The sequence below is a fragment of the Carassius gibelio genome, chromosome B24 (assembly GCF_023724105.1).
Source record: "Carassius gibelio isolate Cgi1373 ecotype wild population from Czech Republic chromosome B24, carGib1.2-hapl.c, whole genome shotgun sequence".
Lineage (NCBI taxonomy): Eukaryota > Metazoa > Chordata > Actinopteri > Cypriniformes > Cyprinidae > Carassius > Carassius gibelio.
The window spans coordinates 11,202,682-11,215,716 of record NC_068419.1 but is presented as its reverse complement, the minus strand read 5'-3'; the positions used below and the strand labels follow the sequence as shown (position 1 = coordinate 11,215,716).

At 36.9% G+C, this 13,035-nt stretch overlaps 1 protein-coding gene across 3 annotated transcripts in view; it reads left to right on the top strand.

The window, feature by feature from the left end:
• Positions 1-11,204, top strand: part of cb24h8orf34 (chromosome B24 C8orf34 homolog) — a 79,421-nt gene extending 68,217 nt beyond the window's left edge. For all 3 annotated transcript variants that reach the window (XM_052596327.1, XM_052596325.1, XM_052596326.1), the window contains exons 12-15: positions 4,010-4,482; positions 6,644-6,740; positions 9,795-9,842; positions 10,565-11,204. In XM_052596327.1, coding sequence (XP_052452287.1) covers positions 4,010-4,482; positions 6,644-6,740; positions 9,795-9,842; positions 10,565-10,572 — 626 coding nt within the window. In that variant the 3' untranslated portion in view covers positions 10,573-11,204. The remainder of the gene's footprint in view (positions 1-4,009; positions 4,483-6,643; positions 6,741-9,794; positions 9,843-10,564) is intronic.
• Positions 11,205-13,035: the final 1,831 nt, after the last annotated feature.

Here is a 13,035-nt window from a genome sequence, read left to right as displayed (position 1 = left end):
CACACACACACACACACACACACACACACACATATATATATATATATATATATATATTAGGGGTGTAACGATACGCGTATTCGTATTGAACCGTTCGGTACGACGCTTTCGGTTCGGTACGCGGTACGCATTATGTATACCGAACGGTTCGTTGGAGTAATTAATTATATTTGAAAAAAAAAAAAAAAGAGAGAGAAAGAAATATAATGATATGCGTTCAACAAGGTAGCCCAATAACCCAAACAACGTAACAGGCAACGCCCCTGACACTCCCGAAGAAGAAAAAAACACCATCTTATATGTTTATGTTAGGCTACTCAGCAGGCGCTCGCTCACTCAGTACGCGCTGAAGGCTCGTTGCAAAATAGCCAATGCGTTTAACAGACTAGAAATGAGAAGATCCTCCAATAACCAACAGGTCTGGTGTTTGGGTGCACTTTGGATTCCCTTTAAGCTATAATGGTGATGGCAAGAGAGTGGTGGATAAAAAAACAACGGTATGTCGCATCTGCAACATGACAGGGTACACCAGCGGGATTACAAAAAAAAAAAAAAAAAAAACCAGCGGGAATATCTGGGATATATGCGTCAGTACTATCTGGGAAAAGACGGAAAAAAAGGAGAAACATGCACGCAGCAAACTATCCCTGCAGCATTTAGACACTATAGCTTACAGGGAATCCAACCCAAACACCAGACCTGTTGGTTATTTTAGGATCTTATATTTCTGGTCTGTTAAATGCATTAGACATTTTGCAACGAGCCTTCAGCGCGTGCTGAGTGAGCGAGCGCCTTAGGGGCCGTTCACATATCGCTCCTAAAAACGCATGGAAAACGCTAAGCGCGTCTTTCTCCTGAGGCGTCTGTCTTTGCTAAGCAACAATGACGTGCTCTCTCCATGAGACGCGGAAATTTCAGCGAAGGATAAATGGATTTGCAGCTCTAAAAATCGCTTGCAGTAGCTCTGCTACTGAATTTATTTCAAAATTGCAATCCATATACAACTATGATCAGCTGTTCCTTCATCTTGGCTGAGCTCTCAACGTTGTTACGGGAAAGGATGAAGCTGATTGGTTGGTTCTTGTCACATGACCCGCGGTGCGCTTGCGGCATTCTGAAAAGTTGAGATGTTTTTACATTTTGCTGTATCTAAAACGTATCGAACCGAACCGAACCGAACCGTGACATCAGTGTATCGTATCGAACCGAACCGTGAATTTTGTGAACCGTTACACCCCTAATATATATATATATATATATATATATATATATATATATATATATATATTTTTATATCTTAAATTCTTTCTCACATTTTCGCTATAAACATTAAAGGGCAACATGAACATGTATGTGGGAAGTGTTTATCTACTGTGCTTGTTATTCCGTGACTCAGTCAGTGAGAAGCTTATTCTGACATCACTTTGCGGGAAAATTCGTCCCTGCTCTCAGATGGCATTGATTTAAAGCCGTTTGTCTGTTGCATTATATCTGAACAGAGTCATCCCCATAGGACCAGGCATTAGCCTCATTCAACAGCCTAATTTACCCCTTTCATGCTTTTATTAGCTGTTAATGTTCTCTGTGTTGAAAGCCAGGCTTCTTCTTTTATCTCATTATTACCTCAATTATGTGGTCAACTAAATCCTCAAGACTCCTTTTAATTTACGATCAGGCTGCGTTGTTTTTGTTTTAGGAATTTAAGAGCTTGATATTTGACTTGTGCCCAAAGGACAATGTTATTGCCGGGGTTTTTTCTTTTGTTTTAATGGCAGAGAAAAGCCACTTTTGGATAAATAAAACATCACTTTCAGCAAGCTGGAATTCCTCAGATCTCTCTCTCTCTCTTCCTCTGCAAAATGAACATTTTGAACGTGTAGATATGTAGGGAGAAAGTCGGGAATCAATAAGGTTGCATATTTTCTAAATGATGGGTTTGCGTGCTTGAGGATTGTAGCCTTGTGTGAAGTGCATTTGCTTTTTTTTATCACAAGCTATTTATAATAGATTAGATGTGCTGCTTGTTAACTTGTTAGCTTGTCTTTTTTCAGTCTTAGGGTCACTATATATATGCTGTTGTCCTTCATCAGTACAGTAGCTTCAGAAGCACTTTATTTTAAGGACCAATTCTCACTATTAAAGGAATAATTATTCCCAAAATGAAAATTGAATGAAGAGTTGAGTGAACACAAAAGATATTGTGAAGAACCAAACAGTTGGGAAGAAAGAAATACTATGGGGACCATCTACTTTTTGATTCCCAGCATTCTTCAAAATATCTTCACGTTCAACATTAAATGAAGCACATATAGGTTTGGAACGAAATGAGGGTCTGTAAACAATGACGAATTTTCACTTTTGGATGAACTATCCCTTTAACAAGTTGCTTATTAGCATACACGTTGCTATCTCCTGTTCATGATTAATGATTGTTTATGTGTGTATAATGTTTACAGTGAACATAATTTTGACTCCTGGGTTCTCAGCCTCCTGCATCGACTCATTAGGACTCATGAGCTCAACTGCAACTCTTTTGAATTTCATGTGGGAAATTTTAAACACGGACACAAAAAGACATTTTTTATCCATGTCTTTATTTGGTAGGGGTTGCCATCATCCCAGATGATTTATGTCTGTGTAATAATTTCACAGCAAATCCTTTCCGCCACATATGTGTTTAGGAGAGAAATTGCTGGAATAAGTTCCTGTATGCTTTTTAAATGGGACGACAGGTGTTTGAGATTACTTCTGATTGACTACAGACAAAACATTCTAAATATCCATTCACACAATTAACTCTATCATATATCACAACAATCTGGAATAGTTTCCGTACAGGGAAATAATTACAAGAGCTGAGCGTTTGCAGTATAACATTAGTAATCTGGACAACGTGCATGTGTTTCATATCGAAAAGTATCACGATGTTTCTCCAGAGAAAGAACTGTTTGCTTACAAGTCAAGTAGTCAAGGTTTCTGAAAACACAAATCAAACTTGTACATACTATTTATAATATGTCAGATGTTGTTTCCTCTGAATCATCAGTTCCTCTCAGACTGAACGCTGGTTGACGCGTCCAGATGTTCCATCTGAAAATGTGCAACAGACTCGCATAAACAAAAATATTTGACTTGCTACCAAGCAAACAAATATATTGGCATGAAGCAGGCCGTATTAAACCGCTCTTGTACTCGTACAAAGTAAACATGCCATCCAATTTACACTTTACAGATGACGATAAATACTGCTGCCATGACTGTTAAAAGACCTCGGCAAAACTTCAGGAAATTGTTTTGGTGGTTTGTTAATGGGAATCTATGAGTGGTGAGTCAGTACTCTGTCAATGCACTGAAGAGTTTTAAGGCTGTAGGTGTGTTGAATCAGAAGCGTGCTGAAAAGAAAAAAATTGAATTGTGCGAAAATTTCTGGGAATAACAAATATTTCTATTTTTTTAATAAATTATTGTTCACATAGATTTATAGCTGAGCATACAAAAGTCAAACCTACTTGGCTTAAATGTCCACTCTTTCTCATATGCATAGTATAAATTGACTCCATAAAAAAGCGCATTACTTAGTTACCTTTAATGGAAAATAATGCATTACTTTTTGTCACCTGAGCTGGGCTTGCTTGTTTATTTTTAAGAAGTAAAAAGCCCGAAAGTTGTATTTTTGGCAACTGTAAAGGCATTTTCATATCAAAAGTGAAATTAATAAGCCTCAGGCTGAAGGAACAGTTTCTCTCAACAGGAACAGGAGATATGTCAATGAATACATTTGGAAACAAAGTAACTGACATTAATTTTTTAAAAAGTAACTCAGAAATGTCTTGTAAATTTACAAATAACGTGTTAGTAGTTACTTGAAAAAAAGTGATCTGATTACGTAAATCGCATTACCCCAACACTGGTCATGTCCCACATAACCTTGACCGAAATGTTTACAAGCCATAACTGTTATAGTCCCCTAGATGGTGATTCTTTGCTTTTATTGTCTTGATTTCTTCAGAGGTGGAGAAGGACTTGGCCAAGCTGGCAGAGCAAGGGAAGCTGAACCGAAGTCCAAACAGCCCTCATAGGAGTTTGCTTTTAACCCCCCTCTTCCACACCACTAACACTCTGCCTGTGCTCGGACAGACGTCCAGACCACAGTCTCCCTGCAGCCTTTCCACAAAGACCACAGGCCTGCCACTTCACAACACTAAACCCACAAGCCTAGTCATGGGCCGGACATCTCCCAGCAACCCCAGCAGCCGTGCCCAAACCCCTAGTGGAGCACGGACGCCCAACAGACCTTTGACCCCCAATAGTCTAATGATGCACTCGTTGACTGCTGGAAGCCATGGGAACAAAGAACGGGTGTACGGGCGTTCTAGAAGCAGACCAGTCACGCCGACGGGACAGATAACCAGACCGATTCTCACACCGCCAGGCCTGAGCACGACCGATTTATATGGAGGACTGTGGAGCACATTGACAGAGGTACACATTAACACACCCACATACTGTACACATATAATCACAGCAACATTATTATATACAGTAATAAACAAAATAATATTGTAAAATGTTATTACAACTTAAAATAACATTTTAAGATCATATCTAAAATCTGTATATAAATAATATTATAAAATGTTTTTATTTTTATTTTGTCAATATTGACACTGACTGTGTAGCTTAAGTGTGAAAACCATGATACAGTGCCTATTTCAAGATTTTTTCAAGATCTAAATTAGACATTTTTAGCATCATTATAAATGTCTTTACTTTTATAAAATAATAAATTATATATTCAACATCAAACTTTTTTATTTTTAAATATAAATAAATTGTCTTGCAAAAGCTGTTCCTCCAAAGTCTAAATCTCAGAAATATTTTTGGACACACACATGTGCAAACACAAATATGCAGTACAATATTTTGGACTTTTTTTTTTTATGTGCGTAATATTCAAAATTGGTCATAAAAGGCCTTTAATCTAACAAGCCTCTTACTGCTTGGAAACTATGGTCCAATTTTATGCATGCCTTGAGAAAAAATAAAGCTCACATTTAATAACCCTGTAAACCTCTAGGTCAGTGGGTTTAGAATCACACACGCTCACTGTTATTGTACTGGTAAGTTTGTAAAAGCTGTCTTATGTTCTATTGTCCATGTCTGACTATGGCCCATTCATCTCATGCTCTATTTTAGATTAAGCAATATAATATAAAAGGATCCACGGGAAACTAACAAACAGATTTACACATGACTTCTCTTGGTATGAAAAAGAAAGGATTCTGGTATTGGGGGTTTCCACTCTCTTTATCATTTGTTTTTTTGGTATTAGGGCTTGTTAATAAATCCAAAGCTCCTTTTGAGGTATTTTATAGCCACAAAAGGAATCATATTGTTAGTTCATATTCTTATGACTGATGAGAATATGAAAACATAAATGCATTGATCATGTCCTGAATGCACCCACCTGGTCCCACAGCTGTTGTAGTACTTCAGCTCCTGAATATGAAAAAGAAATGTTCAACTGTGCATCTCATTCAGTTCAGAATGGGATCTACAGGAAGAGATCAGATGATTTGTCCTTTTCTTCTGTTTTCATATTTAGCCTGAAATGCAGCGTAGATGTATGAACGCATCCTGTCTGGCCTGTACCAGCGATACCTTTAACTCTGAAAATTAAGAACACATAAAAGTCTTGAGAAGCGAACAGGGGGCAATTTATGTATTAGTGGTTGGCTCAGAGGATTTGACTCAGAGGTGTACTTATTTCAAAAGAATATAAAAACATCTGTAGAACGAATGGACCTGACATGCACATTCACCGGCCCTCTACATCTTGGGTTTCCAGTTCAGATGGGATTTTGTTGCTTTTCAAATCACCACCTTTCTGCACAGTTTTCAGTGATCCATCACTACACTCCCTGAATATTGGAGCAAATCATGTCCTCTAAGAACTCTTGGAATCAAAATTGGAGTTTTGTAGTATTTAGTTGATAGTAGCTGTTAGGCTATATGGGGAGTGTAGTTTCACCAAGTACAACATATTCCTGGATCAACATCCTTGTTGATCCTGGAACAACATTTCAATAAACCAATCAGAATTGAGATATAACTTCTCAGGAAATATCTGTTTTAGGCTTACAATCAGGGTTAGGTGCTTCTACATCCTTGTTAATCAGCTATCATAAATTATGGGTAGGCTCAGGTTAAAGGGTATTGGGTTAAGTCTATATTTTTTGACAATAATGTTGATCCAGGATCATTAAAAGAAGTTGATCCAGGAACATGTCTGGAACATGACAAGGCTATGTATATATATATATGCTGTTGTACTCTTAAACTCCTTACCCTAACCCAGCCTGGCCAAACTGGAGTCAAGCTAGGCGGCCAGCTGATTTGCCAACTTCACCATCTAAAAAGTACCCTCACCCCTTCAAAACCAGCCAAAAGACTAGTCTGTTCAAGTAGTGATACAAGCAAGCATAGGCTTAGGCTTCAGTGAGACCCTGAAAGCATTTAGACACTTTTGGACAATTAAATTCAGGCCAAAATAAAAAGAAGAATTACATTAATTACAATATATAGCAAAGTATCAAACCATCAAACCAAAGTATTTCTCTGTTCCCATCATATGTGTTACTAGGATGAGTTTTACCAGCAGTTGCAGGCGGTCAGGAAGCCCTGGCGCATCCCTAGTGACACAGAGAGTGACTGTCTGGACCCACCCGAGCAGGACAAGTGTGAGTATTACATCTCTGACCCCTTCCCGTCCACTGACCAGATCATGACATCAAAATGCACCACTTTGATGTAAAATGCATTTTAGTGCACCCACCATCCAGTTTAATCAATCCATAGATAAATCTAAAAAAGCAACTGTCATTCTTTTCAATGCAGACATACCTCCTTTCTATATAAATCTAGTTTTTGTGAGTGTATGCTGTTAGCTCATTTGCATAAAGGCTACATAACTCTAACTACAATGAAATCTGTATGAACGTCCACATTAGCAAACAATAATGTTATTTTTATTATGCAGTTTTATCATCTAGCTAAATGCTCGGCTTCTTTAAATTCAGGTAGATTCTGATTGGCTGTCAATGCAGTTGTGTCATTATCATTGTAGTTGTGGCTCAGACGTCACTCTTCTCATAGAGTTAGAACGATTATTGTTACAGTTTTAAAAAATGTTCTAATTCTGACAATAGGAATGTTCACGCCACAGCTATAATGATAACGACACAGAAGAATTAAATTGTTGGAATCTAAAAACGTTGGATTCCTTTTTTTTTTTTTGCAGCTAATGAATGATACAGACATTAACAGCCAATCAGAATCCAGTTTAAAGAGACTGAACATTTAAAGTGGCAGATGACAAAACGGTGCACATTTCTAATAAATAGAATCGTGTTATCATGTGTTGGTGTGGACACTAATATATTTATCCTTATAGTTATCTTCATTGGTGTGAACAGGCCTAAGTGTACCATTTCATATTCAACATTAATGAAAAAAAATCAACTTTGGAGGTATCATATTACTATCTTTGCCTGTTTAAAATATTTTTTACAGTTACAGATGATACACAGATTTAATTAAATGGTAATTCTTATGAATATAGTGAATATCTCTCTACAGTGCATTATGGTTTAAATTCTGTAAAGGCCTTTAATGATGATATCTGAGCTCTAGCCCCTTGGAAATAAATGAGTCAGTTTGAGGGAGCCGGTTCCAAGCAGCACTTTTACAGCTTCCCTTAATCTCCACATACACAAGACTGCAGCGTGTGTGGCTTTGAGGTTTAAAAACGCCGGACACTTTAAATATGTTGATATGGTCTCATGAACATATCTTAGATCACCATTCCAGTGGATGTCTGAAAGATTTAAGCATGCTTGGAGTCATAAGAGGATTATTATTTGTCCAAATCACGGTCCGTCATCGCTAATAAATACCGCTGGCCTCATTTTTCACTCTTTGAACGTGACATGGCCAGAATCTCCATGTCCCTCATGAGCCATTAGTCTGTTAATGGCCTCAGTATTGTAGCATATCAAAGCTGTAGACCTGAGAGAGTCTTTGAGTTCATGGATTATGCAAGAATTATTGTGATTTTTATCAGAATTAAGACAATTATCTGTGATATACATTACAGTCATAATAACAAAATGCCAGATGCAAAACAAAATGCAAAGTCCAGAGAAAATGTTACTACCTTTTCAACTGAAGCTCAGAAGCACTTCTAGGCAAATATTTGCTATAGATCTGGTATAATATTTATTTGGTAAACAAATGATTTCGACATATGTTTGGAGCAAACAATCACACTGCCAGAGAAACGTCCAAAGATTTCTAGTCGAGCAAAATATTATACAAACAATCCAAGCCCTGCTATCAAATGAAATGTAACTACACATGACAGGCTCCATTTTGCCAAAAACATATCTTGCGTAAAATAAGTATATTGTGCTAACAGCCTCTACAGGCATGCTTGCTGGAACTGTCATGCCAGCCCAGTTATTTAAAGGAACAGGCACAGTCTGTTAGTGAGAACGCCTGGCACTGCCAGCCGCAGGACATGACAGAATGCCATTTGGCATTCAGGACATTTGCTGATTGGCTGCCACAGTGACTGTTGACGCTGTCTGTTGGAGTTAGGCCTGTGCCAACACAGGTTTCTGAATAGTCATCAAGTGCACGGCAAAGAACAAGTTCCATAACAATTTCCTGTTATTGCAGGAACGCCCACAATGGGGTAACCACTAACCCTTAAAACATTTCAGCCACTGCTCCATTCATTTCGAATTTCATGCCTTAAATATAATAACTCCCTTTCCTAATGAGAACTGATAACTCTGGCTTATGATCAGTAGGGAAGTTTGATTTCTCAAGTGTAATATTTTAGTTATTTAAAATGTCAGTATAAAAATGTTTGTGTATTTTACTATCACTGATCGGCAGGACCGCACAGAATCTCCATGTAGAAATCCACAGAACTGGAAGACCTGTTATCCAAAACCTCCGATATTTGTATATTCATTTATTATATAATTTTGTACATTTGGTAATGTTTACAGCTGCGAGTACAAGTAAGCATGGCACTATTTTAAGCGTTATGCTTAAATCTGTTCTGAATGTATGGTGCAGATCTCCTGCCAAAATGATTGAAGACCTAATTTGGAAATCTGGCCTTAGCTTATCCTTCTAATAAAAAAGTTTGGGCCCAGTAAGCTTGAATGTTTACTTGTGTATTTCTTTGTTTATAAGAATTAATACTTTTATTCAGCAAGTTTTTAAAAGTGACTTTTACATTGTTAGAAAAGATGTCTACTTCAAATAAATGTTGTTCTTATGAGCTTCCTTGTTTTGTTACAGTTTCCACAAAAATATCAAGCATCACAACTGTTTTCAGTGTTATTATTATTAACACATCTTTCTTGAGCACCAAATCTGCATCATCTGACACTGAAGACAGAATATTGTATTCCCTCACAGGATTAAATTATTTTTTGAAATATATTATAATACATAACAGTTGTTTTAATTTGTAATAATATTTCACAATGTTAAAGTTTTTACTGTGTTAAATTAAATAAATGCAGCTTTGGTAAGCATAAAAGTCATCTTAAAAAAAAAAAAAAACATTCAAAAATCTTGCCTGCCTTTGCTGATTTTCGATGTGGTTTTTAGGTTTCGGTTTAGGTGTCTCGTTCTATTATATTGAATTATATGTTTGAAAATTCTCAGCATGAAACCATTTACAAGCTTTTCTTCTGTATTTTGGCTCTTTTTAGGTAATCCAAGTGGAGTGAGAGATGCCAGCAAGAGATCGGTGTTCTCAGGTAAACATTCCAACACACCAGTCCATCACGCTCACAGATGGCCAACTAATTGCCTGTGAATGAATCTTATAAATCTTACCCTCTGAAAAAAGTCTGACAGAAGATTTGGGTGTAGCCTTGCCGTATGAATTCTCCCTGAGAAACAAAATTAGAGACATTCAGTTAAAATGACGATGATGCTTTTTTTGACAGAATTTAGCATTCCTTCACATTAAGATCATCAAAATGACAATAAGTAGCAACCACAATGCACTGTGAGATCACTTTGACACTACTTGAGGTCCCAGTGTTTTGGAAAGAGGCCGTCCGATGTTCGTTTCTGTTGACTTAGCTGGGTGCCACTCGAGCATGTGGCAGCTGAGAGTCATGACGAAAGTGTCTCCTCTGTGGTTTGACTTCTCGTGCCCAGCCGAGGTTTTACAGTTGAAGAGGGCAGACAAGCTAGTATAGTCACATGCAGCCAGTTAAGCTTTGTGGTGGAACTGGACTAACCGACCCAAAGCTGGGTGCCGATTCCTCTGACCTCATCCATACACACGCCTGTGAATGTGCGGCATGACATGGTTCGGCTCATTTTTCCATTCTCACATTGATCTTTGACATGTTCGAATATTAAAGGCTGTTTTTATGGTAATTACTGAGGTTGTTATGATTATTAGGGGTTTGTATGGAACTGACGTTCGTCTCCAGGCAACTGATGTTTCTGTCTTTGCTTTCTACAGGCTTGTAATGGTGTGTACGGGCAGACACCGAGCCAATCAAACATTTATGCAATTTAAAGGGGCATTTGAATATCGTGAGTCAGCAAGAGACTCCTATTTTTTTAATTTTGACCAGAAGAAAGATTGTGTACTTTTTTTCCACAGAGGCCACTATTTCTTAGAAATAAAAATGTTACGACCATTTGAAATTCCAGAATGTAATGTGTTTATCAGAAAAAGATAAGCCTGCACTTGAACTTTTATGTCTGTCAGCATGCTTAGTTGTTCGTTCTTAAGAGTATTTATCGCTGCCTTGCATTAATAAACACAATTTATCACATGATGTGCCAAAATCAATGGTTGATAAAGGGATTTTTGATAATTCTTTTCAATAACAATCAACTATAATGGACATGCTATGGCATTAGCAGAGAATAAGAATGTTAGAAATGTATGTATAACGTTGGACATGCACAGCACTGCCCCTGCTGACCTCAGCATGACACTCTGTCATTCCCAACAGCATTGTGTGTCTACACCTGAAGACGACACATTTCTATAGAACTTACTTTGACTTTTATACCCACAGAAATATATGTAGCCTGTTACACCTGTTATATCCTTATATAATGCCAAATAAAATGTTTTGTATAAAATACAATTTGTCTACATTTGTAAAGGTTTTCATGTATTTTCATCAGTTGCAAAAAAAAGTTTAATTTTTTGCATCATTGGTACCCGGAGAATTTTCTTTATTCATTTTTCCCATATATATTTTCCAAAAGAGTTCTAAGCCGTGTACTATATCAGCAAGCTATGACATGAAACACAACATCACAAACTTGGAGTTGAAACAAAATGTATTTGTAAATCAGACGAAAAGATAAAGATATAAGATTGTGTACTTGACGAGAGGGAAAGAATCAAACGAAGATATAATCAAATTTATTTTATATGAATGAGATCAAAATTAGAGAACAATCAATAAATACTTGATTTTATGGAAATATTATTTACCTTAATCGCTAACAATTGCAATGGCACTTCCTCCTTTTCCTCTCACTGACGTCTTTAAAAACTTTGGGTTCAGTCTTCCCCAAGTTTGTCACCGAACAAAATGTTTCCCTAAAGCGAATTTTTGACCAGTTCTCTTCTTTCCACACAACATGCTCTTCAGCAAAGATGAACTTAGTCTTTTTATTCTTTCTGCTGATGAGAGACTCGCAGCCGAGTGCGTTTTCATTCTGACTTCTCTTAAACATACTGAGACAGATCCTTGCCTTGTTCATTGCTGAACTAGTGAGCGATTCCAGCTGCAGTGTTGAACCGATTCCCTATTGAGAGTCTCCACATTATCCTGTCTTCCAGTGCATGTGTCTCATGTGGACAACCAGCTGTTTTGGGAGACTTGAATGAATTTGTGTCATTGCAAAGCTGCTATATTCGAGAAATCACATTTGGAAGACCAGCTTTCCGTGCAGTGGCTGTAAGGGTCATCCCTTTGGCCTTTATGTGGACTCTTGCAGGGTTTCAGTGGCCCGCAATCTTGCAATTCAAGTCAAAATTAGATGAAAGCTGCCAGTTAATTAGGGTTTTCCAGATAATTAAGGAAATTATGCCAGATTAACGTCAATAACTTGAATTTATCGGTAAGTGTTCTCTAATTTTGATCAGTGTTCTTTTTCAAATGACTAATTTAGTTTTTCATACTGTGCTTCAGAATACAATAAATTTATAATTTGCTTTAAAAAACTGCCCTTCTGCTCCTGTTAAGATAACTTCAAATAGGACTAAGCAGTGACCTTGAAATTTAGGAAATTATAGGATGTTGTCTAATTTTATTGTCCACTGTATATAGAAATATTTATACTGATTCAGTATATGCTTCATAGGAGTGGGGGTGTTTCTCAGTTTGGTGATTTCTATGCATAAGAGTCATGGGTAAAGTAATTGTAGGTGTTTTTCATCAGGAATTCCACTGTTAAACATGAATATAAAATAAAAATAAAAATAAACTATGTTGAAATATTGTGGACTGATGGATTCAACAAAGGCATGTGGCATTGGTTTAATACCTTATAGCTCCGGTTTGTCTTTAAAAAATGTTTAAGTTATCTTAAATAAAAAAAGAAATTCTCACCATTCAAAATTACTTATAATCTTGAAAATATACTGTTGCTCTGTATATTTGCTGTTGTTCAGTGCAATGCAATATATCAAACCTAAACGCAACGAGTTACATCTTGCACCTTACTGAAGAGTTAATGATGTCGCAAGGCTCAATGTATGGTACATTGTAATAGATGATTTTTTACTTAGTTGAGCTTTAAATAATATACGTCATATTATAAAAAACAAAACTAAGGTCATTATTTCATGTATTTTTGTCACAACCTGTTGTGTAACAGGAATGGATAATGTAACGCAGAGCAAAATGAATCCTGTCAGGTTGACTCAGACATAAAATGGAACATCTTCTATTCATCTTCTAG